The sequence below is a fragment of the Exophiala spinifera genome (assembly GCF_000836115.1).
Source record: "Exophiala spinifera strain CBS 89968 unplaced genomic scaffold supercont1.6, whole genome shotgun sequence".
NCBI classification, from domain to species: domain Eukaryota; kingdom Fungi; phylum Ascomycota; class Eurotiomycetes; order Chaetothyriales; family Herpotrichiellaceae; genus Exophiala; species Exophiala spinifera.
In genome coordinates, this window is record NW_015622518.1 from 2,687,692 (window position 1) to 2,714,222 (window position 26,531).

The 26,531-nt window shown below is 50.2% G+C and overlaps 16 protein-coding genes across 16 annotated transcripts; 10 read left to right on the forward strand and 6 right to left on the reverse strand.

Moving 5' to 3' along the window:
* Nucleotides 1-225: 225 nt before the first annotated feature.
* PV08_08941 (uncharacterized protein) lies at nucleotides 226-1,629 on the forward strand (the record flags this gene model as incomplete). The annotated part of the gene is made up of 1 exon (XM_016383263.1): nucleotides 226-1,629. The coding sequence occupies one exon, from the start codon at nucleotides 226-228 to the stop codon at nucleotides 1,627-1,629; it is 1,404 nt and encodes a 467-aa protein (XP_016233966.1).
* A 245-nt stretch (nucleotides 1,630-1,874) lies between these two features.
* On the reverse strand, nucleotides 1,875-2,514 carry PV08_08942 (uncharacterized protein; the record flags this gene model as incomplete). The annotated part of the gene is made up of 2 exons (XM_016383264.1): nucleotides 1,875-2,233; nucleotides 2,343-2,514. 2 exons carry the CDS (start codon nucleotides 2,512-2,514, stop codon nucleotides 1,875-1,877), a joined length of 531 nt encoding a protein of 176 aa, XP_016233967.1.
* A 512-nt stretch (nucleotides 2,515-3,026) lies between these two features.
* On the reverse strand, nucleotides 3,027-3,620 carry PV08_08943 (uncharacterized protein; the record flags this gene model as incomplete). Its single annotated transcript, XM_016383265.1, has 1 exon — nucleotides 3,027-3,620. One exon carries the CDS (start codon nucleotides 3,618-3,620, stop codon nucleotides 3,027-3,029), a length of 594 nt encoding a protein of 197 aa, XP_016233968.1.
* A 670-nt stretch (nucleotides 3,621-4,290) lies between these two features.
* On the forward strand, nucleotides 4,291-5,355 carry PV08_08944 (uncharacterized protein; the record flags this gene model as incomplete). Its single annotated transcript, XM_016383266.1, has 1 exon — nucleotides 4,291-5,355. One exon carries the CDS (start codon nucleotides 4,291-4,293, stop codon nucleotides 5,353-5,355), a length of 1,065 nt encoding a protein of 354 aa, XP_016233969.1.
* Nucleotides 5,356-5,551: 196 nt separating this feature from the next.
* On the forward strand, nucleotides 5,552-6,593 carry PV08_08945 (uncharacterized protein; the record flags this gene model as incomplete). Its single annotated transcript, XM_016383267.1, has 3 exons — nucleotides 5,552-5,928; nucleotides 5,980-6,406; nucleotides 6,465-6,593. 3 exons carry the CDS (start codon nucleotides 5,552-5,554, stop codon nucleotides 6,591-6,593), a joined length of 933 nt encoding a protein of 310 aa, XP_016233970.1.
* Nucleotides 6,594-6,692: 99 nt separating this feature from the next.
* PV08_08946 (uncharacterized protein) lies at nucleotides 6,693-7,664 on the reverse strand (the record flags this gene model as incomplete). The annotated part of the gene is made up of 5 exons (XM_016383268.1): nucleotides 6,693-6,748; nucleotides 6,798-6,961; nucleotides 7,012-7,256; nucleotides 7,309-7,472; nucleotides 7,523-7,664. 5 exons carry the CDS (start codon nucleotides 7,662-7,664, stop codon nucleotides 6,693-6,695), a joined length of 771 nt encoding a protein of 256 aa, XP_016233971.1.
* Nucleotides 7,665-8,229: 565 nt separating this feature from the next.
* On the forward strand, nucleotides 8,230-8,712 carry PV08_08947 (uncharacterized protein; the record flags this gene model as incomplete). Its single annotated transcript, XM_016383269.1, has 1 exon — nucleotides 8,230-8,712. One exon carries the CDS (start codon nucleotides 8,230-8,232, stop codon nucleotides 8,710-8,712), a length of 483 nt encoding a protein of 160 aa, XP_016233972.1.
* A 304-nt stretch (nucleotides 8,713-9,016) lies between these two features.
* Nucleotides 9,017-10,057, forward strand: PV08_08948 (uncharacterized protein; the record flags this gene model as incomplete). Its single annotated transcript, XM_016383270.1, has 3 exons — nucleotides 9,017-9,333; nucleotides 9,395-9,588; nucleotides 9,648-10,057. 3 exons carry the CDS (start codon nucleotides 9,017-9,019, stop codon nucleotides 10,055-10,057), a joined length of 921 nt encoding a protein of 306 aa, XP_016233973.1.
* Nucleotides 10,058-10,400: 343 nt separating this feature from the next.
* PV08_08949 (uncharacterized protein) lies at nucleotides 10,401-12,043 on the forward strand (the record flags this gene model as incomplete). Its single annotated transcript, XM_016383271.1, has 7 exons — nucleotides 10,401-10,561; nucleotides 10,623-10,907; nucleotides 10,962-11,121; nucleotides 11,170-11,452; nucleotides 11,507-11,687; nucleotides 11,742-11,776; nucleotides 11,823-12,043. The coding sequence occupies 7 exons, from the start codon at nucleotides 10,401-10,403 to the stop codon at nucleotides 12,041-12,043; spliced, it is 1,326 nt and encodes a 441-aa protein (XP_016233974.1).
* A 75-nt stretch (nucleotides 12,044-12,118) lies between these two features.
* PV08_08950 (uncharacterized protein) lies at nucleotides 12,119-12,325 on the forward strand (the record flags this gene model as incomplete). The annotated part of the gene is made up of 1 exon (XM_016383272.1): nucleotides 12,119-12,325. One exon carries the CDS (start codon nucleotides 12,119-12,121, stop codon nucleotides 12,323-12,325), a length of 207 nt encoding a protein of 68 aa, XP_016233975.1.
* A 316-nt stretch (nucleotides 12,326-12,641) lies between these two features.
* Nucleotides 12,642-13,636, forward strand: PV08_08951 (uncharacterized protein; the record flags this gene model as incomplete). The annotated part of the gene is made up of 2 exons (XM_016383273.1): nucleotides 12,642-13,292; nucleotides 13,352-13,636. 2 exons carry the CDS (start codon nucleotides 12,642-12,644, stop codon nucleotides 13,634-13,636), a joined length of 936 nt encoding a protein of 311 aa, XP_016233976.1.
* A 1,936-nt stretch (nucleotides 13,637-15,572) lies between these two features.
* On the reverse strand, nucleotides 15,573-17,330 carry PV08_08952 (uncharacterized protein; the record flags this gene model as incomplete). Its single annotated transcript, XM_016383274.1, has 5 exons — nucleotides 15,573-15,746; nucleotides 15,802-16,157; nucleotides 16,212-17,023; nucleotides 17,077-17,219; nucleotides 17,271-17,330. 5 exons carry the CDS (start codon nucleotides 17,328-17,330, stop codon nucleotides 15,573-15,575), a joined length of 1,545 nt encoding a protein of 514 aa, XP_016233977.1.
* Nucleotides 17,331-18,008: 678 nt separating this feature from the next.
* On the reverse strand, nucleotides 18,009-18,831 carry PV08_08953 (uncharacterized protein; the record flags this gene model as incomplete). Its single annotated transcript, XM_016383275.1, has 3 exons — nucleotides 18,009-18,165; nucleotides 18,226-18,716; nucleotides 18,775-18,831. 3 exons carry the CDS (start codon nucleotides 18,829-18,831, stop codon nucleotides 18,009-18,011), a joined length of 705 nt encoding a protein of 234 aa, XP_016233978.1.
* A 377-nt stretch (nucleotides 18,832-19,208) lies between these two features.
* PV08_08954 (uncharacterized protein) lies at nucleotides 19,209-21,150 on the forward strand (the record flags this gene model as incomplete). The annotated part of the gene is made up of 7 exons (XM_016383276.1): nucleotides 19,209-19,402; nucleotides 19,467-19,707; nucleotides 19,766-19,809; nucleotides 19,854-19,989; nucleotides 20,038-20,456; nucleotides 20,512-20,589; nucleotides 20,646-21,150. 7 exons carry the CDS (start codon nucleotides 19,209-19,211, stop codon nucleotides 21,148-21,150), a joined length of 1,617 nt encoding a protein of 538 aa, XP_016233979.1.
* A 716-nt stretch (nucleotides 21,151-21,866) lies between these two features.
* Nucleotides 21,867-22,735, forward strand: PV08_08955 (uncharacterized protein; the record flags this gene model as incomplete). The annotated part of the gene is made up of 2 exons (XM_016383277.1): nucleotides 21,867-21,880; nucleotides 21,958-22,735. The coding sequence occupies 2 exons, from the start codon at nucleotides 21,867-21,869 to the stop codon at nucleotides 22,733-22,735; spliced, it is 792 nt and encodes a 263-aa protein (XP_016233980.1).
* A 1,171-nt stretch (nucleotides 22,736-23,906) lies between these two features.
* On the reverse strand, nucleotides 23,907-26,134 carry PV08_08956 (uncharacterized protein; the record flags this gene model as incomplete). The annotated part of the gene is made up of 2 exons (XM_016383278.1): nucleotides 23,907-25,997; nucleotides 26,057-26,134. The coding sequence occupies 2 exons, from the start codon at nucleotides 26,132-26,134 to the stop codon at nucleotides 23,907-23,909; spliced, it is 2,169 nt and encodes a 722-aa protein (XP_016233981.1).
* Between the last annotated feature and the right edge of the window lie 397 nt (nucleotides 26,135-26,531).

A 26,531-nucleotide genomic window follows, 5' to 3' on the forward strand; every position in this document is an offset into this window, starting at 1 on the left:
AGGAAACAAGGCCACGCACGTCAACCTGTGGCAGAAAACGGTGGGCGGGTGGGTGAAAACAGCAGTCAAGTGGGGGAAAATAGAGCCATGGCTGTGGTTTCTTGGGTTAGCAATAATCAGAGTCATGGGATGGGCGCATGATCAACGGCGAAAGAAGAACACAGGTATCAAGTTTTGGTCTTCAACGAACAGAAGACCCAGCGTATACACATTGAACCCGCAAGAATGATCCCGGGCCTGATGATGGTGCCCATGGCACTCCAGCCGGACCTTTCAGCCCAAGATTGTGATGATTGGTACAATAACGAACATGTTCCTATGCGCATGAGACTGCCATTCTTTGAGACAGGATATCGGTACCGCTCGACTGAGCAACATGAGGCACTCACTGGGACAACTACACGTCAACCGCCAGAGTGGCTCGCTCTTTACGAGGTCAACGACATGAAACAACTCAAGGAACCGACTTATGAGCGACTTCTGAACCCTGATGTTCAGTCGTGGCGGGAAAGGGTGGTGATGCAGAAAATTTCAGCGTCGCGAAGGTACTACGACTTTGTGGCTAGCCACGGCAGGCAGGATTCGAGTACGGGTGGCGTCAAACTCGAAGACAGCCAAAATCTGGGCGATGCAGCCTCGGCATACGCGGAGACCTTGGTGGTCGTAAGAGTTCGTCTTCGAAGCGACTTGCCGGCGGCAGAGGCCGAAAAGGAATGGGATCGTTGGTATGTGGAAGACCACCTCCCTCCATTATGCAAAGTACCTGGGTGGCAAAGAACTCGACGATATCGCACATCTGTAATTGACGACCAACCCTCTGAAGCACCGGCTGTCGGCTGCTCTGCCATAGAATACTTGACGTTGAACGAGTTTGCGCATGACGCGGCAATAGGGGGACCAGAGCATCAGATAGCCATCCAAACAGAGTGGTTGACAGACGTTGTCGAAAGTAAGTGGAGGCAATCCTACAAACTGCACTACATTCAAAGCAAAGCTCCGCGGGATCTCTCAGCCTTGTATCGCTCCGCGGCTGACGAGTTTGTCAGTCCTGATGGCATGACTCGAACACTTTCTGGGCTTCGACCCAGAGTCGAAAGCTATATCGCAACTCGCGACAACAACGTCGTCCCGTACAGATTAGAGGGTTGTGGAACTGACACCTCACCCATCATTGTCATGTGTGTTTCAATATTTGGCACGTGGATTTCAATAGACGATGTGGCCGACACTTTTCTCTCGAGGGAAGTCTTCAGGAAGGGTCGAGTCTTGCAACTAACTCTACCCTGTCGGGTGCGCAACGAGAAGAATGCGTTGGCACAGTTCCCGGACGTGGAAGATCTAGAAGATTGCTTCAGTGCCTTGATGATCCCAAAATGCTCTCTTCTCATAAGTCTTGACGTCCGAGGAATGACAGCGGAAGGCAACCAGCCGCGGGAGATACAACACATTTCAGCCGAGGATAGCCACTATGGGATTGGCAAATTGTGTGACAACGCACTCTTGCTCGTGGCTCGATCTAAGAAAGCCACCGCCAAAATGGTAGCGGACCTGGTTTCGGCCGTATCAGAGGCAGATAACGTCGATGGAGTGCTCGAGAGTGTTCTTAAGGAGTTAACTACGACACCGTGAACCAAAAATTCAGCGTCCGATTAACTGAACTAGTATCAGAGCTGGGTAGCCCCGTGCAAACTTAAATGTATCTTGTCACCATTACACGTCAGCCACCTATTGGAGATAGAGATATGTAGACCGCAGAGACGTGGCCTCGCGAGTAGGCAACTCCTTCCCTCTCTTTCTATTTGGTCCCTGTCATAACAGTATGGGCTTACTGTTTTTCGTATCATCTCTCAGGTAGGTCCTTCGCCATTGACTGATTAGCCATGGCGATTTGCAGATGTGATCAGGTCGAAAAAATTCGTGGAGCAGATCTCGATCGCGTTGCCCCAAGGATCTTGCACGTAGAGTGCCGTATGGCCGTTGGATAAGGTCACGGCGTCTCCCACTCGTCGCCCTCCGGCATCTTCAATCTTGCTAGCCAGCTTCTGGGGCTCAGCTGCCGTCACGGCAACGTGAAAGAAACCGCCTTGAGTCCAAGACCTTGCATCGAAGCGTGTTGGCTGTTGAACTGTCCCTGCCTCAGATTTCGGATCAATGAACTGGAATATTTCGAACCCAACACTGTTTGAAGCTTCAAGATATGCCACTTTGACTTTGTGAAGCTCGCCACCATACACTGACGTAGAGGGAAATGATTAGTCAGTGTTCGTATAAGCATCGACGTAAAACTTTAGCGAAGCTCCTTGATGGAATACCACTAGTGTACAGAAGCAATTTTGACACACCTCGGAAAACGATTCCTTTAGGATCTTTCTCTCGATCCATATAAGCTGAGGGAATGATTTCGCAAAATCCCAGATTTTCTGTATACCATTGAACAGCCTGGTCGAGATCGTCGACCGACAAAGCAACATGGTTGATAGCACATGTCGTGCCAGTCACACCCGAGTTCGCCATTCTGGCACTTTGGCTATTCTGGCCCTTTGATTGATGGAGCAAGTGTATGGATAGGAAAGTGAGGATCGTTCCCCAGTGCACCGATTCTACCACTCAGGCGAGACTGCTCTATATGGTGAGCAGGTCTAAATATCCACCAATTTCTGAGGAACTATGCCGCCTTATTGAGCACAAATCTGACAAGGGATGAAAAGCAGTGTCTTTCGGTAATGTTATTGTTGCTAGTGGGTTTGTGGAGTTCTACTACAAGATCTAAACTAAACATAGAGTCGTCAACTTGAAATAGCCACTGCTCTTATGTAGGATATCAGATCAGTCGATGCAACATCGCCGTGATTATACTATTCCATATGGATGGTAATCTTTTAGGCGGGCGTGGGTGAAGAAAACGCTTCTGTGTCCATTCTCTGCTAGAGTTACAGGACGAGGACGCTATGGAATACTATCTGAGCTACGACCTTACAAGACTTCGCTGTTAATTTACCACCGTGGTTTCCAGTAACCACCAACCATCACCAGCCTGGAATACCTTGTCTGACCCCAATGTTTGGTCGCTTCTTGATAGATTCCTCCGATTCGCCACTCCTTAGACGCTGGATTAAGTTCTCAGGATCGAAGTCGACCCCAATTGGATTATCCTCGAACTCTTTGCTGGCGAAAAAAAGAGTGGCTTCTTGTGGACTGTCGAAGTTGTCCACCTGGGTTTCAATCTCATTGCCATCTGGGTCGTGGAAGTAGAGACTGGTCGTCGGTCCATGGTTGACACACCAAAAGGGGTCGATGCCTAGATCTTTCCTCTGACGGTACGAGAGCGCAAGATCCTGGAGTGTTTTGTATGTGAATGCTATGTGGGCAAGACCTGCTGGTTTTCCCACACGTTTTGTTGTCTCTGGAAAGATGCCAATCGCAATGCGATGGTGCTCCTCGTCGTAAGTGAGGAAGCTAAGAACTCGGGTCTGATATGTAATTTTGGCGTTGAGGAACTTGACGTAGAAATCCGTCATGGCAGTGAAGCTATCAACGTCTGGCGTCCTCAACACAACATGTGCCAAATATGCTGGTCGGAGAACTTCCGTCCCTGCAGTATCAAAAATATCCCCACTCATCGTAGTGGTGGTGGTGATGGTGTTGTTTCTATTGCCTGACGAAGTGCTCAAGAATCAATCTAAGAGTGGGCTTTTTGGCATACCACCAAAACTTTGAACCCGAGTTTCTCAGCCTTAGCAGCGATCGTGGAGAGACTAAATGTCCCATCCACCTTTGAGTGTCAGGACCAGCCGTTTGGTAAGTTCTCTGACATGCTCGGCTTGGATTTTCTGGCCCGGGCAACATCACAGCCAAGTCAAGCCAGCCGGATGACCGGGAGCATTTCGTGCGGCTGTCAGGACTGGTGCAGAGATCTCATTCGAGCGCAGGGTCGAGACTAGCTTGATTAGATCTTTCGATCTTTCTTCTGCGCATCGAATTTCGCTCCATAGCACAGTTGGCGGACGAATTTCGGCAACCGTTTCATTATGTTCTTTGGAGCAGAGGTACAATATTATTTTGTACTCCTTGACTTGGACTTCGTTCTGAATGGAGTCCATGGCATGCACATTGCCTTTCCGGATATAACGTGGATCGACATAGGGTTGAAATAATCACCTGTACCCTCGCCCCGTTCCTAAAATTCATCTACGAATTGAGTCAAGGTCTCACTATATGCACTTAAGTTCTCACACAAGCAGAGGTATTATCACGCAAACATAAGCAGAGCTCTCTGCGATACTCGGCACAATGCCTGGCGAAACGATGAAGGCATTCCGCCTGGTAGAATACGGGAAACCTGGGCAGTACTGCGAAGTGCCAGTTCCCTCACCCAAAGAGGGAGAAGTACTCATACGAATGAAAGCCGCAGGTTTATGTCGGTCTGATCTTGACATGGTCGATTCGTTGCCAGGTACAGATCCGTATGCCTCAGCTGTTGATGCTCCCTACACTCTAGGGCATGAAAATGCTGGGGTGATCGAGGTGCTAGGAGAGGGTGTTACCGATTTGAAAGTGGGTGAGGGAGTGGCCGTCCGCCACATGCCACACTGCTCGCACTGCGAATTCTGTATCCGTGGCGTCGAGCAACACTGCGAAACATATAAGCGCGGAGCTATCGAAATCACCCGTGGCTCTGGCTTCGATGGCGGTCTTGCAGAGTTCATGCTCTGTCCCCGTGACCAGCTCGTCAGCATTGGTAACGAGGATCCCGTCAAGTACGCTCCGCTTACAGACGCTGGGGTCACGGCATACCACGCTGTTGGAACGATCAAGGACCGTCTGCGACCCGGATCATCAGCACTAGTCATCGGGTGTGGAGGACTGGGATCTTACGCCATCCAGTTCCTTTTGCTTTTGATGGGTGTTAAGGTGTACGCGGTTGATACCAATGAGAGCCGCATCCAGATTGCTCGGGATTTGGGAGCCAAGCGCGTATTCAAGGCTGGCCCAAATGCCACAAAGGAGATTCTGGACGAAACTGGCGGGAAGGGGATTGATGGTATCCTCGATTTCGTAGGAAACACTGCGACATTGAGGATGGCTATGGAACTGTCTAGACCACAGGGTCGAGTTGTCCTGGTTGGGATGGATATGGGTTCGGTGGAAGTGGGGTGGAATAAGATCGCAACGAGCTGTGAATTTGCCATAAGCTTAGGATCAACACGCAGAGATCTCGAGGAGGTGTGCTATCTTGCTTCAGAAGGGAAGCTTAAGATCGACGTCGACCGCTTCCCATTCGACAAGATTCCTGAAGCGTACCAGGCACTGCGAGATGGAAGGCTAATTGGCAGAGCCGTTATTACGTTTGACTAGCACCTGAGACGATGATCATCATGAAAGACCCAAGGCCGCCCTCGGAGGTGCTTCCAAGAGATAGAAAACTCCCACACAATTAGCCAGCGGTGCCGTGCCCGACTTTGGCCACATTCAAAGCCATACGCAAATAATGCTCAGGCTGTGACTGTAAGCTGCAAACGTGCTGTCAGAGCTTCAATTCCGGAAGACCATCATGTCCACAATCCGCCGAAGGGTAGTCCACCAACGGGCTGGGGAAATTCAATGTCCTCTGCCCGAGCCCTTGAGTGGGGCCGGCTCCGGAGGAATTTCGCTGGGCGGGCAGATCTCAGAAGCTGGAAAGGGGGTTACTGAGGCCGAACGATTGGTCGGTCGGCAACATCTACCCACAGATTGCCATGATCGAACTGTGATATACAATGTACACCCACTCACGACCAAAGCCAACAGTCCAAAGCGACGGCAAGCACAGGATTGTAATATGGCTTCAGCTCAAAACGCTCTTCAATTAATAATAGTGCCGCACCGTCCAGTGCATACAGAAAATGAAATCAACAAAGATCTCGCCCCATCTTTGAACATACTGCAAAGGTAAGTAAGACCAGGAACACAATGTATGACCCCAATACTTAACTTCCACAGAGCCCGAGGATTGAAAGCACTATGGAGAGGCAAGAAACACGAAGATCGCCACACCCAGGTTGCTTTGATACTTTGGGAAAGTCTCGCTGCTAGTCATGCATTTTTTACTAGCCCCGAATATGCCGACTTCCACCAAGCAATCCAGCCTGCCATGAACGGTCGTCGCATCGAGTGGACGAACCACGTATTAATCGACCCTACTGGTTTGAACGACAAGACTCATTTGTTGAACGCTCTCGACTCGCCTGCAATTGAAGTAGCCTTGACAAAAGTTGTTGAAGGCGGTGTTTCGGGGTACTACTCTCAGTTTCGAAAAATCGTCGTGAAAATTCTGGACGAGGATCCAGGATGTGAAGGCCATTTCATCGGTCCATTGATAGAAAACCCCCAGGACCAGCTGCTGCTGATCAACTGGCAATCTGTTGACGTAAGTGCCCGGTATCTCTCCTGACTTTGAAGTGGCATGAACTGACTGAGTGTCGAAGGCTCACCACGAAGAGTTTGAGAAGAAACCGACATTCAGGGCTTGCATCGATGGGCTTCAGGACTACTATGCTGTCTTTGTGATTCCATGGCATATCGTGGATCTGAAACTTGTGCATGGTAACCCGTAGTTAGGTATATCATTTGACATACTATGTACAGCGCCACGCGCAGAGGCCATCTCGTCTCAGTAGTACCTGAACTCACAAAAGCACTTGAACATACTCCACTCAGCCTGCCCTGTAGAAACCGCATGCCGAATACCCACCGTCTACAGTCCACCGTGCTATGGCCGTGATCAGTATGAGCGTGTAGAACAAGACGATATCTCTCACCGCCCGTAACGTACGAGGCATCATCGCTCAGTAAGAAAGCAATTACTTTGGCCACCTCTTCTGCCAGGCCCATTCGCCCCATCAAAGTACCAGCACTCACAATGTCCGCGTTAAAAAGACCCTTTGCTTCCCCCTCACGAAAGATCTTGGTGTCGATCGGGCCTCTGTGAAAAGGAGATTAGACTGTCTGCACCACTCGGGGGCCAGTACATACGGTAGAACAGCGTTTACTCTGATTCCTTGCTTGCCATACTCTGCAGCCGTGGATTCAGTCAAGCCAATCACCCCAAACTTACTCGATGCGTATGCTGCATTGTTAGGTAAACCTCGGAGCCCCGAAGTACTTGAAACGTTGACGATGGCCCCTCCTGGCCTAATAAGATGCTGGAGCTGAGCTCTCATACAAATCATCACGCCTGTGAGGTTGACCGCCAGCATTTTTTCCCACGCTGCTTGGTCCTATCCCGATGTCAGCGCAGAGTCAAGGATGTAAGAAATCCAGCATACATACAATCGACTCAGTGCTTTGACCGTCCCCTCCTGCCATGCCTGCAATGTTGGCAGCTCCATCAAGCCTTTGAAATATTTCCATCGTGTCCTTCAGCCAAACATGAACCTGTTCGGCATTACTAACGTCGACTCTGGTGATCCTGACTTCTGCTGAGTACTGGCTACCTTGACGTCGTCAATCGCAATGCACTGCCTCGGGTAACAGATAAGCATACACAACTTCTGCGTTTCCACCAAACCTGACTCGTCTTGGTCACTGAGAGCAATGCCTCTTGCCCCTAATTCAGCGAGCCGGACAGCGGTGGCTCTACCAATTCCTGAGCCTGCGCCAGTTACAGCAAACACTTTGCCCTTCATCGTCGTTGCATCAAATTGAGATAAATCGTATCGTGTTGGATGAACCGTGGTCCGACGAAACTATTAGTGCCTGAAGAATCAATATATCCCATCCTTACGCCACTAAGCTGTCTAAATATGGTGGTCGTGTACCAACAGAAACTCTAGACCCACCACATTCTCAGCGGAGTTTGTCCGAATCCTCAAAACCGGGAGGTAGCAAGGAGTTAGAGTTGGTGGTGCAAGCTTTGCGAATCCTTCTGTGGAGCTATTTTGCCGAGCATACTCTCCCTCTTGATTTGCTTTGTATTGAATAATGCCCCGGGCCACAAAGTATTGCTACAAAGGACCGAAATGACGATCGGGTTGACTTCGCTCGTTGGTAAATGGTCCGTGCGATGCACAATGCGATTGTGCCTCATCTCCCATGCACTTTAGCTCGCAAAAAGATCTCCAAATCGTCCTAGGAGATATATTATTTACGAGACGCTGGTGTAGGAAGGAAAATTGGGGGGAACACCCTGGCTTTCACTTCCTCAACAGCCCAAACAGCCCACGAGCCAATTTAGACGAAACCTATTCCGCTATGGCTGATCGCCACGACATTATTGCACAACTTCAAAGACGTCTTCAGATCCTGGAGGACAAGGATCAGCTTCAAACACTTCTCAATCGATATTGTACAATTGCAGACGCCAAAGACTGGAAGGGCTACGCCAATACCTATATTGATAAGGGTGCCATCATGACCTTCGAATCCTGGGGCGACATCGTGGGCAAGGAGAACATCGCCAAAGCAGCCAGCGCCGAACAAGTCTTCGATGGGCTCCAGCACACGATGACAAATATGGAGTTCACGGTCGACGGTTCAGACAAGGCAACTGGGACCGCATATCTCTGGTTTTGTGCAACTCCCGATACATCGAAACCTGAGATCAATTATGCCTTTGGTGGACCATATCGGTTCGAGTTCCAGCGGACGGAAAAAGGGTGGAGGATTTCGCACATGTGGTTGAAGAAGATCTGGTCGTTGGGCAAGGATACGAAAGGCGTCTTTGGTGCTACATAGGAGAAACCGCACGGGGTCGAGTGTCGCATATCTAGGTACACATAAATCATCATACTAAAGAGGCTAGTGATTTGTGTAGAGGTATGCCCTGTGACAAATGGCTACACAGCATTTCCCGTCTGCGTCTTCGCGAAGTTCTTTCGGGGTGGGGACCACCTCGGCTAACATGGAGCCCATTGCCCGTCGAAGTGAGTTAGTCCGAAGAGTTGATTCTGAAAAGATGCTGAGGTGGAAACTCCATTCGGTATAAAGGGCTGTTTCTGCCGGCAACTTTTACAAACCCTCCAGATGCCCAAGAGTAGTCATGTCGTCGAATTCTGGATTACTTCAGGGCCAGGTCGGATTGATTACCGGAGCTGGAACTCCATATGGTATCGGGAGAGAATGTGTCAAGAGATTCGCCTCTGCAGGAGCCAAAGCCATCTATGCTTGCGACTTGAACCTAAATGCCATCGAGTCCTTGCGGGAAGAATGCAAGAAGGCCGGATACACCTCGATTATTGAAGGGAAACAGCTTGACGTGTCAAGTGAGGAGCAAACTGTGAAGGTAGTCAAGGAGATTACCAAGGCTCACGGTCGCTTTGATTTCTACATTGCGAATGCTGGTTTTGCCAACTACAGGTATCGACTTTCAGGCACTCTGCGCCGCAGTAGCGTCACTGACTAATATTCGCCAACCTAGGAGTCTTAACGACACTGAGATGAGCCACTACGACCGTCAAGTCAATGTTATGACCCGTGGAGCTTTTCTTGGTGTTAAATATGGCAGTCAGGCTATGATGGTGACGTCCACAGAGAAGCCTCACCCGGGCGGTGTCTTTGTGGTCACCGGTTCATGCGCTGGGTTCCTCGGCTCCTATAGCGATCTACCTTATGGTCAGTTAAATGCGTCCGTTACATTTGTAATTGGATCTAACTTCCTTGATTGCGTACAGCTATCGCCAAAACTGCGTTGCACGGCCTGATTAGCGCTGCCTCGGTTCAATTGTCATCGAGCAACATTCGTATAAACGGCGTGGCTCCTGGCTTCACTAAAAGTGGCATCTTGACGAATTCTCAAAAGGCAGAGCAAGGTGAATACAGAAGCGGAGAAAACGAGGAGCAACTGAAGCAGAATCATATGTGGTTCTTTGAGCGAGCAGGACTTTTGAAGGCGACCGAGTATTATTACAATCGGCTTCAAGATCCTGTCGAAATTGCCAACGTACAATTGTTCTTAGCCTCAGGCCTTTCTTCATGTATCAACGGCCAAATGGTCTTGTGCGACAGTGGCAAGACTGCGGCCGCGACTGGGGAGGCATGTACCGGACCTGTGGGTCCAGTCCGCGCATTAGACTTGTCTTGATATGCCACGACTCCAGGAGTCAATCTTTGCATAGTAACCATCAATCAAGTGAAAACGCTCCGGAGTATCTCCGCTCCTCTGGGGCTCTTCCGGACTTTATGCTGTAGAGCAAACCGACCGACCATCATGGGGTACCGCCAAGCGGTCTCGTACTGAATGCCATTTTCTGTGACCGAGGTCTGGCTACAACAAGGTTTCTACATCTCCATTCGCCCTCGTGTAAATTCGACCGAGCCCAATTCCGATTGCTGGCGGAGATATAAGTATCTCAAAACATAATCACCTCTCACCTAAAGGACATTTGCGTCACTCTAATAGTTTCGAACAAGGTCTGATTACCATCATGACTATTAACTTGCATATAGCTATCGCCCTGGCCGTCATTTTCGGGCTATGGAGATTACTGAGAACCGGTCGACGAGACCCTAGACTTCCACCAGGACCCCCGACTGTACCGATTCTTGGAAACGCTCATCAAATCCCGCTCACCGGTTTGGGGAAGAAGTTAGTTGCCTATCCTTCAAGGAGATCCAGCCATAGATGTGCAGGGCTAACTCGTCCCCAGGTTCCACGAATGGTCTCAAGAATACGGCAAAATATACTCTCTAAAGGTTTTCAACTCGACAATGATTGTACTAGCAGATCGCAAGGCCATCTACTCCCTCCTCGACCAAAAAGGCAGCATCTACTCGGAAAGGCCGTACCTTGCTGTACCTACATTCATGAGTCGAGGATGTCATATGACTTTTGAGCAAGCCACACCTGGCTGGAGAGAAAAACGTTCGGTCATTACCAGAAATCTCAATCCCCAGAATCTGGACAAGAAGCATTTCAGAGTTCAAGAAGCAGAGTATGATTGTTGTGGATGGAGCTGGTGATTTGATGGACTGATTGGTTCTCCCAGATCGATCCTGTTCATGCACAACCTCGTCCAACACCCGAACCAAGCGTTCGACTACGCTCGTCTCTATGCCTCATCAGTGGCATCCATTCTAGCTTGGGGATTTCGGGCCAAGGATTTCGACTCGTTCTTCTACAAGGACTTTTACTCGTTTGTTGATCAGGTAGGCAGAACTTTTCCAAGACCTGCTCAAAAGTTCATGTTTTGTTAGTGGCTTGACGCTATAGAACCTGGCGCAAATCCTCCAGTCGAACAGCTGCCATTTTTATGGTACCTGCCCGGAGCGTGGAAGAAGAGGGCGACCCACGTTAGAGGGCTGATGGACTCAACGTGGTCCAAGGCGCGCGAGATGGTAGAGAATCGACGTCAAAGAGGAGACATCCGCGACTCGATAGTCGACCTCAAACTAGCCCAGTACGAGAAAGACGGATGGCCCATGTCTCAGTATGCGTTCAACAACTTGTTTGGTGAATTACTTGAGGCCGGAGCTGACAGTGCGTCCCAAAAGAAGCTTGGGTCCAAAGAAAATGCTAACCATGCGGCAATAGCTACTGCAAACATGCTTTTGACAATTATTTTGGCGGTAACGAAGTTTCCTGAAGTCCAAGTCAAGGCAAGGCAAGAATTGGATGCAGTTTGTGGAACTGAGCGAACACCACTTTTTTCTGACTTTGACAAACTACCCTATATCAACTGCATCATCAAAGAAGCCCTCAGATGGCGTCCAACGTAAGTCCTCTCTATAATGCACACTGTCAGAGCCAATTGCTAACGTTCTCTCAGATCTGATCTTGGAATCCCGCATAGACTTGCCAAAGGTGAGCAGCGAAGCTACGACATAGGCTCTCATGCTCACTTTTGTAGATGACTGGTACGAGGGCATGTTTTTCCCTAAGGACAGCACAATCTGGCTCGCCGCCTGGGCTATTCATCAGAGCGATGACGAGTTTCCTGATCATGATCGTTTCAATCCGGATCGATTCAAAGGTCACGCCAAGTTAGCAAGTGATTACGCAGTCGGCCCTGACTGGAAGGGACGAGATAAGTTCACACCCCAGTCCATCTCGGTTCCGGACCTCAGCTGACTTCCAATTTTACATCATTACGGGTATGGAGCAGGTCGCCGGATGTGTCCAGGCATCCACCTCGCGGAAAGAAGTATGTGGCGTGTCACAGCTAAATTGCTCTGGGCTTTCGAATTTGAAGAGATCCCGGAGAAGCCACTCGATGTTAACGCGTACACCTCATCAAATCTGGTGCGGCCTTTGGAGTTTGAAGTGTCGGTGAAGCCTCGGAGTGAACTCCACGCAGACGTGATCAAACGGGAGCTAACTGGTGCCTTGGACTTCTTGAGTCAATACGACTAGTTCTCCGCAACTGAGCAGCAGCAGGGCTAGGCAGAAGGTGGAGAGATAGTCTTCAGGCAATTTCATGTCGATCGCATAAACATTCTAGACGTTCGGACTAATTAGTGACTGCCGTGCCGTTTACCTCGTATCCGGACCATCTTCGGTGTGGAGTACCGCAGTCAGTGCGCATTGGCTCTTAAAGTTTCATAGGATGGTGTCCGCTACCTTACCTGCCAAGAATCTCTGTAGGAATACATCGACGGAAGAAAGGGATGCAGAAAAGTAGCTTAAGGACCATTTGGCTTGTCCAAAGCCTGCAGGTATCACAGCAATCATGTCAGTGCAGGGCAAAGCAGCGATTGTCACGGGGGCTGGCCTAGGCCTGGGTAGACTGTACGCACTTGCCCTGGCTGCTAGGGGAGCCAAAGTTTTGGTTAATGACTACGGCGGCGACCTACAAGGGCAGGCTGGTACTATCACTCGGGCACAAGCCGTGGTCGATGAGATCAGGGCTGCTGGTGGCATCGCAGTTGCGCACAATGGCGACGTGTCGAAAGACGCCAAAGATATCGTCCAGACTGCCGTCAACGAATTTGGGAGCGTTCATATCTTGATCAATAACGCGGGCATCACTGGCAAAATGAGTCCACACGACGACGTCGACGGACCTGCATTTATGCGTGTCCTTGAGATTTCAGTCCTAGGCACGACCATGGTCACCAGCGCTGCGTACTCGGTCATGGCAAAGCAGCGATACGGCAGGATTGTTAACGTGTCATCGAATGCAATCTACGGATTCGGGGCAGGAGGAGACTGCGCGTATGGTGCTTCCAAGGGCGCCGTGTTTGCAATCACGAGGGAGCTGGGCAGGTGGTCGGAGAGAGATGGTATCAAGATCAATTGTATAATGCCGTCCGCAGCGTCTCGTATGGGAGATTTGTCTGAAGGAACCAAGAAGATCACCCGAACTTACTTTCCTCCGGAGGTTAGTCATCTCCGTCTCCTCTTACAAGCACAAAGGCGATACTAACTACCAGATACAAGGGGGTGGTTCCGTTCGTTATGGCTCTTTGCTCAGAAGAGTGCCCATCTTCCGGGGAGGTGTTTTCTGCCAGCGCCAATAGAGCTGCACGCGAGACGTTGGCAACTTTTCCGGGCAAAATATCCGACACTGCGGAGGGTTTCTTAGCAGACTGGGACAAGGTCTACGGGAAGGATGAGACTCCCTTCTTAGGCGACAGTACCCTCGATCAAGTCAAGTATATAATTCGAATAGCGCATGGGAAAGAGATGGAGGACATCCCTGAATTTGGAATCGCCGGGAAGTAGGAGGTTCAGTCACAGTTACGACCAAAGTAATCAGATCTTGATGATCTACACCTTGCACCGTGTACATGGTACTCTAGTTAGTCTACGCAAGATTCTAAAAAGTCATAACAACAGTTTCAAACTACTCCGCAGAAGATCCCCAGGCACACTGGAAGCATGATCCTGGTGACATAGGATGCAGCATCTGAAGCCAGCCATAAGCCCCCTGAGCAAGCACGTTGATTCAACATTGATTCAGGGAATCTCACAACTGTCAATATCTCGTGGGCCATGCTCTAGGTTTTCAATCCTCTCGTTAAACATGGCCGTAGGAATTTTGAGAGGAATGTTTAAAAGCTCTGGTATTGGAGCCGCTATTGAAGAGTGCCTCGCAGGAAAAAAGGTTTTCTATTCTTCTAGGCCACACAAGTGAGTCTTTGATTAAAAGGACCAAAAATCATGTCTAAAGTTTCAAGATAATTATAAAGTGAGGGCCATACCCGCGAAGATAGATATAGAGGATAAATATAGCGGCCCCACAATTGTCCACATTACTAAAAACAAAGCTCGAAATCACCGGCAAGAAGGCGTTCTAGATTGATATTGTTGTCAATAACGCCTCTATTTAAAACACTTAAGATTATTGTGCAAACGTTCAATGTAATCTATGCGACACTCGCCTCGAGTCTTAATTTTTCTCCTTGAAGCAAGCTTCCCATATCTTCCCGCAGACCTCTCAAGTCCTATATTCAACGTGTCTAGCGTAGGTTGTGTGTTTGGACTTCGGGAAGAGGCGGTGTACGCCGGATCCAAGGGTGCCCTGGAGGCAATCACCAGAATGTCGGCACCTGAGTTGGCAGAAATGGCAACAGTCGACTCCGTCAATCCGGACGCTGTGTTGTCCGATATATACTAGTCGACCCCGGAGGAATCCAGTGTGTGCTCTTGAGCAATGGAATCAAGTTACGCCGTCGGCTGCAGTCAGAGCTCACTACATTGACGACCTCAAGGGGTGGACCCCATATGGCGGCAGAACGGTACCCGCCCTAGAGGTTACTTCGGTCGTAGTGATGCCGTGTACCCCGGACGTAGGATGAAACACGGGAAACGCGACTTCGGACAATGCTGGCATGAGTTTCTCGCATCGACTTCGGTATGCTTCCAGGTTTGCGTGTTTGTTGCAGTCTGCAAATTGGGGTAAAACCGCTGCGGTCTCTGAGTGCAGCAGTGACTGGGAGATTTACCGTCGTTGTGGAGATGTACAATTTGTTCTTTTCACTCGGAAAATTCAAGTGGGAGTATATCCGTCGTGTGGCCTTTTTGCGAGGTTGAACGTATCGAGTTGGGTGCCTCTGGACCCTCAAGGTTTGATGCATATTACTCCACAGGGATAAACTTGGCAATTATTGCATGGACCCACAAGTAATGTAGCCGAAAGCTTCTCCTGACAGTGGCTATGTGCAAAAAGTCCAGGCATCATCTATCATTCAACAGAGGCTGTGCATCTGAGTCTTGAGACCAGAAGCTGGGGAGTAATTGTAGACTTGTCACGTCAAATAATCTGCTCGGTTCGCGGTAAGATTCGGGGTGTCGAAGACGAGGGTCGCGCGCACTCCTGCTAGGCTTTCACCAGTCGTACGCATCTTCCTTTGCGGCCTTTGCTGTTGAGATGAGAGAATGTGCACATTTGGCTTCGCCTTATGGACGTAGTGTGGCTACAATTCATATACTTGCGCACATTGAGATGTTTCTCGTTCATGAATAATGTAGACTCCTAAACGCTTTTTTTTTACAAGTACACCACAATGGGTTGTTGTGGTGTTCGACTTAAATGCCACCAAGAGCCTTGCACTGAGTTTAGAAGATGCTCTCTCGCTCATGGCCCATATTACCAAGGTAAATGGGCACTTGTGGAGGTTGCAGAGGTCACTCTCTCGACCTGCTCGTAATTGCAGACCTAGATGTCTGCTGTTGATCGCTTTGCCTGAACCGGAATGGCTTCAGGTTTCGCCATCTCAGTATGTGTTGCAGTATTGACATGCTTCATTTGTTCTTCCAAGGCCTGTTCGAAATCCAACGCCACAGTATCACCGAACAAACCCCCAAGATCTTCCAGCGGAATTCCAGCAGTCTGGAACGGCATTTAGCAAGATGTGCCGTCCTGTTGGCAGACAAGGAAGACTCACCTCTGGCAGATAGAACATGCACGGAACAACCAGAGCGATTGTCACAGCAATGAACACCATGTAGTACTTCCATCCAATTGACGCGAATGCTTGAGCAGCGGGCGCCGTGGACCAGATGGAAAAGATGTAGAAGCCGAAATAGGAGATTGCAGACCCTTTACTTCGCAAGTGCGTTGGCCAGATTTCACAGCCATATACATACCCGGTACACTCCAGAGTAGAAGTGAACCACCATGCAATAATGAAGTAGATTGCGACAGCAGCCTTTGTACCGGCTAGATTGCTGCCGTCAAGATAGCGCGCCTGTAGCGCGGATTCACAGGCAAGCAGGATGACCATGCCCCATCCGCCGGCGACTGGAGGAAATTAGCGATTCAGCTCATATTCATGACACGGAAAGCATTTCTTACCAATCAACTTCACTCTACCAATGCGATCAATGAGGTAAATGTTGAAGAAGCAGCCGATAAACAAGCAAACAGTCCACACCAGGCTGAGTGCGAGTTGAAGAACGGTGCCGTAACCGAGAGCCCCGAATAACTGTGGTGTAAGGTTCGCAAGAACAGTGATGCCTGTTGATTGTGCCATGGTCCAAACCAGAAGAGTGCAGATGAGACGTTTTCTGAGAGACGGGCTTCGAATAATATGCATCCAGCTGCTAGGCAGGCTCTGGTCAACCTGAACCTGTGCGATGATTTGGTTCAACTCGGCATGAGCCACTCTACCATCGGGATCGTCTTCTGTCTTGTGTATGCTGTTTAGGATTACCCCAGCCTCTTCAGGTCTCCCGTGCTCCACGAGCCACCGGGGAGACTCCGGCAGAGTGATCAAGGATGCAAGTAGTGCGAGAGCAATGGCAGTGGCAATAACGAAATTGAGCCGCCATTGGTAGTCTGTATTGACGAAGTGGAATCCCAGAGCGGCGCAGGAGGAAAGGATATATCCGAGGACGATGAAGTTGCCCTGAAGGCCGACGAGCAAGCCACGGCTGTGTGCAGGAGATATCTCACTGAGATACACTGGTGTGTTGCTGATTACCATTCCAGCTCCAAGCCCAGCTGTGTACCTGCCGACTAAGAACATGGCGATATGTACCGCACCGGCTTGAAGGGCATTTCCCAAAGTGAGAAAGCAGGCCGCAACTGCGGTTGCGCGTTTTCGGCCCCAACGATTGGAAATATACGCTTGTAGAAAACCGCCGATGAGCGCAGCCCCAAAGAACCTGATCAATGCCTGTTAGAAGAGTGTTGCCTCTCGCTGGAAGGAGATAATCACCCCGAGATGATTCCGTCGATGAGCGCGGTGGCATTAGATCCAGTCAAGAATTTCGCAAGGAACGAAACCTGGGCCAGAGACCCAGCGATGACATTGTTTGAATACCCATAGTTGAAGCTAGCGAGGGTCGCGGCAATGATGAGCTATTCGGGGTCAGAAAGCCTTCTTCACAACAGATACGGCAGACCACGTACTAGGATGTTCTTCCTGCTCGTATGGCCTTTGAGCCCTCGGACATCAAGATGACCGGTCATGGTAGTTCTGCGAGAGGGTTGTGCTGCTAGAGAGTTCGACTTCAGGAGAAAACTGACTGAAGAGTAAGGGATTGAAGTGAATTGAGAGACTTGTTGGGGCAAGGAGGACAGGAATTATATGTCCGTTTTGATTAAAGTACGAACTGCCTAGATATCAGTTGGGGGGGCCGTCCCCAGGAATTCCCCCACAAAGCAGACGCGCCTCCGGACTTGGACCTGGCTAAAGTGGATCTCGGGCGCTCGAACCCAGTCCGGGAAAGTCGAAATGAGACTAGGGCGAAGATAGTCCGGGAGGTATCATCTTATCGCTCTCCGGCGATGAATCTCGCATACACTCCCAAAACCCACGACGCGACTGCAACCCCAGTCCATTTCCCGAAGTCTCGAGGGTCACGAGGTATCGCGGACAGCTCCTGGTGCGAGCAGTAGGAACGTCCGGTTTGCAACTCTTCGTCATAGCGATGACCAATCCCGAAATCAATAGCGTTTGAAACCACCGCCCGGCGGGTCTGATCCCAATCTGCTACCTCTGCAGCTGGCAAATACATACGTTTTAGCATAGCGAGCATAAATGAACATTGATCAATATAATATCCTGGATGCCAATCCGACGAACCTAACATGATATGAGAGAAAGGGTACACATTGATTAAAGATCCTTGCATTGTGTCTGTCTACCTAGACTGGTCCAATTGGTGGCTGCTGGTCAATATGGCCATTGAATGCTTGTGATCGATGGATCTCCGACTTCTCGTTTGTAGGGGCTACCTCTTCCAAGATTTGTTTGAATAGATTGGAAGATTGGAAGGTTTCCCAATCCTGCTTACTTCTAGATCTGCGCCCAAGTCGAATATGTTAGCCTCGTCTCGTCTCGCAATACAGTGAGTGTACACACCTGATATAGAGGCTTGCCATGTTCAAGTCGAGGCATTCCTTGAGGATTGCGAAACTTTGGATGGTTATATTAGGACTGTTTTCTGCCGCACGAACTCGATCGGCTCCCGCGCACAAAGCCCCCAGAAGCTGCTTGCGACGGCCTGCAGGTGACCAAAAGTGCACAATCACAACAAAGCTGTCTTTGGCATCCTTGTTCTTGTCATCCGGGCGACTTAAGAAGCCATAATGCATGTCGTAGTAATGCAAGTCATAATCTGGGCTCCCGAGTCCCTGCACATGTCGGAGAAGTTTGTCTTCATCCACCTTCTTCATCTCTCGCTTGAAAACTTCAGATGCTGGGTGGCCGATGAAGAAGCCGATTGGGTGAGCATACCCTTCAAGACCCCATAAAGTATCTGGTTCTCCGTCGACATCCTGCCCCCAGTAGTATGATGTCGAGTACGGCTCCGTAGCAGAAACCTCGCACAGCGGCACCAGTCGCTCTTTCCACTATAGTGAACAAACTCTGTCAATTTATCATTCTAGTGCAAGTCGGGAGTTATGATACCTTTGGAAAAGCACCGTCTGATCCGACAACACGGGCTACAACGAAGAAATCAGGCATGTTGTATTATCGAGGCTCCGGTACCACCACAAAGTAAGACACAATCAATATCGTATGATGAACACTTTATCTGAAGATCGGAACCAGCGCAATGGTCTTGTGATTTCCGCGCGAAATTATTCTGTCACCTATTAAGCCTTCCTCGGTGGTCTCATGCTAACCCTCCAGGACCACAGTTGCTGAGTGCGAAGATGATCCGAAGTAAGGCGAGATCGGCCTCCAACAACAATCCCTACTCTAACGTTGAGAGGTTCTTAAACTAGTATCAACTCATGCGAACTACAATGGCACCATAAAGGCATTAGAGTCTAAACATTCTTGGACATCAACTCGAGCATTTTCAAACAAACATTGCTGCTTGCTATCTTCCTACAACCATGGCCACCGTAGGTAGTTTGCAGACGATGCGCCCGACATCTATCTCTGGAATTGCCTTGGTGGCATTGTGCGTCTGGATTCTTTACCGTCTTTCCAGAGTAGGAGCACGAGACAGAAGACTGCCACCAGGGCCGCCTACTGTTCCTATTCTTGGGAATCTGCACCTAATTCCGACGAGTGGCATAGGGCTCAAGTATGTTCATGGAATAGGCAGCCCCGTGTTGAGAGGAAAGGATGAGCTGACAAGGTATCATCAGGCTGAAGGAATGGGGAGAAAAGTATGGTGGAATCTTTTCGCTCAAGTTCGGCAACAGTACCGTGGTGGTGCTGTTCGATCGAAAGGCCGTACACCATCTCCTTGACAAGAAGGGAGTATTGTACTCGGAGCGACCACAGAGCTATGTCCCGTCGCTTGTGACGGGCGGTGATAGTTTTGCGTTCATGAACAGTACCCCTCTGTGGAGAGCAGAACGGAAAGTGGCAGTTCACAACTTGTCGGTCAGTATCTAACCTGCAACTCTGGCAAGAAACGGACTCTGGCTGATGACGCGTTTAGCCCAAGATGCTTGAGGAAAAAGTTGGCCACATCCAAGATGCGGAGTACGTTCTGTACCACTGGTCAGGGCTCATCTGATTGCGAATAGGTCTGTCGTGCTCCTGGCAAGCATTCTCGATAGCCCTGAAGAGTATTATAAACACATTAAACGAACGACGTCTTCGGTTGCCAGCGCCGTGGTTTTCGGACACCGTGGTCCTACCATGGACAACTTCTGGGCCCGAGTAGGACAAGCCCCCGTCTTCCTAGGCGCAGACTAACCGTTGATTCAGGCCGTGTATGACGCCATGGACAACTACTCAGCGTCTCTGGAGCCCGGTGCCAATCCACCGGTGGACGAGTTCCCATTCCTGAAGTACATACCTGAGAGATTTGCCAAATGGAAGAGACGCGCCCTTGGTTCTTACAAATGTATGGACGACACTTGGGCAGAGGCCAGACGTAGGGTCAACCTAAGACGAGAAAAGGGTATCAAGAGAGACTCTATCATAGACTCCATCCTAGATGGAGAGAAACACAGCGACCTTGATGTCACCGACAAGCAGCTCAACCACTTCTTGGGGGTTATCGTCGAGGGGGGAGCTGACACAACAGCATCGGCGACCCTGACGTCGATAATGTATTTGGCCCTTCATCCGGAGTTCCAGGAGAAAGCCCGCAGGCAACTTGACGCCGTATGTGGAACGGACAGGTGAGCTAATCAGCAAAAAGCGTGCAGTAGCAGATACTGACCGTGTTGAATGTAGGCTTCCTTCGATCAATGATTTTGAAGCCATTCCATACATCAATTGCCTGATCAAAGAGGCATTGAGAATACACCCTGTGTAAGTTACGCCTGCTCCATCGTTTATGTTCCACCATTCTGACAGTAGCCTTGCAGTCTTCCACTCGGCGTTCCACACCGGGTCAACCAAGACGACTGGTTCGATGGGATGCTGATTCCGAAAGATTCAACTGTCATTCTTCCCACGTGGGCTCTACACTTGAGCGAGAGTCAAGGGTACAAAGACCCGCAAAAATACAATCCGGATAGATTCCTGGAATATCCTCGAATGGCAGACAGCTACGCCGGAAGTCCAGATTGGCAGCACCGTGATCATTATGCCTATGGAGCTGGCCGACGCATTTGTCCAGGCATCCACCTGGCCGAGCGAACTCAGTGGCGCTTGAACGCGAGACTTCTGTGGGCTTTTGAGATCCAACGCAAAATAGATCATGAGACCGGGAAGCCGATACCCATCGACGTCAACAAATACCATGAGGGCATCTCACACACGCCAGCCGAGTTTCCTGTTGTTTTTAAACCGAGAAGTCAGGCGCATATTGCTCTGATCAGAGAAGAAATGGCCAATGCTGCGAAGTTCTTGAAAGCATGGGATGATTGAAATAGAACTCTTGTGAGCGAAGGGTAGGACATAGTAAAATAGCTTGGGAGAAGACTGAAGTTTGTGTTCCATCATCGACGGGTGATAGGACAGAGTTTGTTCTAGAGGACATAGCATTGTAGACATCCTCTGCCAGAGTAATTACTCTACCTTTGGTCTGCTGAGAATGAGGCCCTTACATCTGACTGAACTACGTAGCCTTTCGTCACAGCTCACCAATACCTACGTAGGCAGGAAGGTGTCTATCGCTTGCAAACCCCCCTTCCCACTACAGCTTCCTGGCTCGAAGGAGGCTGGCAATGTATGGAAAACCTCCACCCCCTCTCCTGGTGGCACGGTTTGACCCCAGAGCGTCTCGGGCACTTTGACGGTCAGGATACCTATACTTACATCGTCCGTCAATATAGAATCACTAGCGCGTCTCTCGGTATCTAGCATTGGGCGGGATGTGCTCACCACGGGATCGTCACCGAAATTGGTCCGGTGCATAATGGGAAGGAAAGCTAGTGTCAACAACAAAGACAACCGAGGGTGGATCCAGCTTCAAAGCTCCCTCAAACTATGTATTTACTCCTTTAGACAGACTCCGGTGACCTGGACTTCCATGCCGTGCATTTCTCGCAGTCTCCGAGGTGATGCTCCGAAGGCTTCTCAGAAAATTGATCTGCTAAGGTTGATTTAACAACGGATAAGCCAAAAGCACCGAGGAAGTGGTTATGAACTTATCAGGGTAGGATCCTAGCTGCCTTAACCGTCACTTTTGCCCTATCATCGTTGGCTTCCTGACTGACTCGGGTGATCATATAGCGTTGCCTTGGTTACAGGTGCGGGTGGTGCTATCGGGAGGGCCGTGGCACTCGGGTATGCTCGACACGGAGTAACACGGATTGCTGGACTGGATCTTAGCAGTAATGGCCTCCAAGAAACTGCATCAGAACTTGCATCTTCGTATCCGGGAGTCCAATTTCTTCCAATTGTGGTAGACCTGGCATCCGAGGAACAAGTGGCCAAAGCAATCGCGCAAGTGGTCGCCGAATATGGTGCCATCCACTACGCGGCCAACAATGCAGGTATCGGACGGCCGTACGGACTCACTCATGAGACCGATACAGCCGACTTTGAACAAGTTATGAGTGTGAATGTCAGAGGGGTATTTCTATGCGAGAAGTACGAACTACAACAGATGGCGAAGCAAGACGCTCGACCAGTTAATCCTCTGGTCCCGTCTGCGTTGGAACGGGGTTCGATTGTTAACACCGCGTCAACATTGGGTCTCAGAGTGATGCCCTTGCTGAGTGTATACAACACGTCCAAACACGCAGTCTTGGGCTTGACGAGAACGGATGCCGTCGACTACGCACGACAGGGAATTCGTGTCAACGCCGTATGCCCGGGATTTGTCGACACCCCTCTCCTGCTGGATTCGACGAGGCAAGCGCTGGCGAGCACGATTGAAAGGATACCGCAAGGACGCTTGGCTAGCCCAGGCGAAGTTGCCGATACTATATGTTTTCTATCTGGTGGGAGCGCCTCTCACATTAACGGGGTCGCATTGCCCATTGATGGAGGCTTCACAGTAACGTAGCGCCGCAGCCACGAGCGATTAGAAGGCTAAAAGCGCTGGGGGCCATGCTGCAAATATGAGTGAAGATCAGGATATAATAAGTTAGACAATACTTCTGAACTCCCCGTCCGCAAGCCGCATGAAAGCAAGTAGAATTTCTTCGTGTTCCTCGTATCAATAGCAACAAGAAACAATTCTTCAGCGGCTTGAACAGCTAAAACATCGAACCCTGGCAAAGGTTACTATTTCACTGATTTCTGTGGTCGGCGGAGCACTTTCGTGAAGACTCTCTTCCGGCTCAAATGGCGTGACTCGGCAAGACTCTTAACCCTGAGGAACGGTATGGCTATATCAATGCACTCGGAGCAGCATCGGATAGTGGTCACGACAAGGTGGTGCATCTGTCGTTTGAGAGGGAGAGCTCGGGTACTGAAGTCATGTTAGATGGCGAGTTGCGGAATGCTCCCTTTGGACAGGCCTGTACGTAGAATTCGTGTAACAACTGATTATCGCCGGGGGAGGGCACGTTTTAGTAGTCTCACGACACCCCGGGTCGTGGCCGGAAGAAGCGCGTCCGTCCGCCATTGATACATATTCATGAAGACCGAAGATGGCCAAGACAACAAGGTCCAAGGGGGCCGTGGGGTTGAAAAGAGGATCAAAACAGGGACGGAAAACTCCTGAATGCTCAAGTCCTGGCAATATCAACAGCCACCGCTTTGGATGGCACCCACCAGTAGAAGACAGCAGGTTACAAAGCCGCAACACCATATCAGCATTGTGCGATACATTTCTGGGGAATGTGTGGATTTGGATATGGCGAGGTGCTGATGATGGTCCCAGAGGGAATAATCATAAGCAAAAGACCAGACAAGAAAGACAACGGAAAATCCTTCAACATTGATGATCCACCCTCACTTCGTGCATGTTAAAAGCAAGACCAACGAGCTAGTCCAGATCGACGTCTCAACTTGGCTCTTGCTACGGGTCATTACCATTAAAAGGTTAGGTAGATAGAGTTGCCAGAAAGTTCAAAGATAGCATAGCATACGTCAAACCCCAAGTCAAACAACGCCGGGTTTTCCCCTTTTTCAAGCTCATGCCATCGAACCTTAAAAAAAAAAGTAGGAGAAACATCATCAATCATTAACATCATCGCTGTGGGCCTCCAGTACACAAAACTGGTACCGCTTCAATCGTCGATCATAATATACTCTTGTATATCTTCATCCTCCCTCCTCCTTGCACGTTTCCTGGTACGTTGAGAATCTTCTCGATCGTCATAAGCTCTGCCGTTAAGCTTGCCACCACCCTCGCCGTTGAATCTGCCGTCACTTCTGCCGTGGCCCCTGCCACCGGAAACTGTGAGAGAATCAAGGCGCTCATACCCACGAGGCTCTGCATCATGGGCAGCTGGATTCTCTGTGCTCCTATACTCGCTGTTATACCTTCGCGTGTTCTCTAAAGGAACGTGGCCTTCGTTCCAAGGAGGATTTTCACGGTACCCACGACTTGGCCCGGCCAACGGAATCATGTGCCTGCCGCATGTAGGATCGCTGGTCGAGATGCCCTTCAAAACGGCCGAAATAACAGTGTCAAGTTGGACGTCACCCGCCTCCTGCATCACCACCTCCACTGTGGAGCGCAAAATTTGCGCCAGTTCTGGCCTTATGAAGCGAGGTGTCCCAATGGAGCTGTTGACGGACTTATCTGTGTATCCTGGTCGTCCGGGGTCCTGGTGCGTGACCACGGACGGCGGCCACGTGTCCGGTGTTATCGGCTCCAATTTTCGGACTCCTGGTGCAGGGGTTTGAAATTGGGGATTCGGCGATGACATGTCTGTTTGAAGCAGAGCCACCGAGGATCCTGGAGATAGTGTGATTTGGGCCGACGACATGGGAGACATAGCACCCACGGGAGTATAAGTAGTAGCAGGGGTATTAGGCAGGGGTATTCGGCGACCAGGAGGGGGAGGGGGAGGGGGAGGCGGAAAAGAATGATGTCGCACAGGAGGCGAACTATCCGCGTCGACCACGTGTGATGCATGTGGCCCTCGATGAGGATTGGCTGCACGCAGTTCGGTGTCCTCTCGCGTGTTCGGGGGTGAAAGGCGATCTGTTCGTTGCTTGCCCTTGTCGGCCGGCTGCATCCTCTGCGGGGAGGATGGTGGTGACGGTGGTCGCCGCCGCCGTCGTCGTCGTAGATCGGGAGTTTCTGCGTCAACCGCACCATCAGCCACGGTAGGTGCGGACGGCGTACTGGCAGGCCTTCTCCGCACTTCGATTGTATCTAGGAAATCGTTACGAGTGTGGCTCGTTTGAAAAGCACTGTTTTGGTGATGCACCTGGGCTTGCGAAGATGCTTGATTGTTTGTGACATCGAGAGTTTCCAGTCTACGGGCCGCTGCGGACGCTACTGGATTGAGCAGTCCATTGATGCTTATCTGCTGTCTTGGTATAATGGTGGATTGAGATGGTGCGAATGCAAAGCCTCTGACTTCAGCAAGATGCTCTCTAGCTTTGCGGACCTTATCGGGATTTGTGAGATTGAGCAGGTGCTCATGGCTTTGCCGTTCATGGAGATAGAGCTCCAATTCGGTGGGGAGCTGAGTCAGGCACAAGCCACAACGGCAGTCGCCTCCTTTGGTCGTGTAGGTGAATAACTCAACTTCTGAGAAAGGACCCGTAGAGTTAGGTGCTGGAAGCGAAGCACTTTGGTCGCCCTTGAGGGTAGCACTTTCGACCACCAAAGATGGCCTTTTGTTGGTTCCGTCCGGGGTCTGCATAGAAATCCGCGAATGGCGTGCGGGTGCCTGTGAGGAAGTTCCACCATCGTACGACACAGCATTGACACGAGGTGGTTCGGGCCGACTCTCAAGTGCGACTTGTTGAACAGAGTGAGATGTGTTGGGAATATATTGTGGCGCCGGGCTTTCTGAAAGTACTCCCCAATTGCCTGGTTCTTCTCTGTTGGGTAAGAGGTTGATAGCTAGGGGACGCTTTGCTGACGTAGAAGGTGAATGGTCAGGATGAGCCTCGTCTTCACGGCCGGTTGATATGCTCGGATCCTCCTCGTCGAAAGAGAAAGGTGGTGACTGGCCCGGCTGTTTCGAAGATCTCTGATTCCTTCTCCCTGTTGGTGGATGCTTATCATTTTTGGCCTTCTGTACAGCTGTCTTTTTGTTAAACTCCTTAGCAAAAAACTTTTTGATATCTTTCGCTATCGCTTCAACCGCCCCTTCAGGCGCATAAAATCTGGCAATGGCGTCATATCGACCTTCAAACTGTTGCAACTTCAGTGTAAATACTCAAAAGGATGGACCGTCATGGGACAGCGACGTACTTCCTCTTCCCCCAACGCGGCATACACTGCAAAGAGGAGTTGGGAAAGAGCGTCGATAGAGTTCCAATTGATCTTCATAGTAGCCTTTCGGTTGTCAAGGAGACTGGCAGGCTCTAAGGAAGATCACATCGACACCAAGAGCAATGGGATCGGCGTGGGATTCACAATGAAGGTAAATAAAGGGCGGAAATCGAGAAAAGCTTCGTGTCCAAGAGTCTGGAGCGGAGGAAAAAAATGAGGCGGGCGACGAACTTTGGGATCTGGACATGTGTCCCAGCCATGACCAAAGTGCACTTGGACAAGGCCCGACTGGATTGGTCGGACATGGGAGTGCTTGCATGGTTTGATGAGGTGTCAATGCCATCTCGACGGGCATGAGACGCTAGGGGCGGTGTTGTGTAACTGATTGGCAGCCACCAGCCTTCGCACGCAGCATGCAAGCGATGGATGCAGAGCAAAGAGGGGACGAGAGATG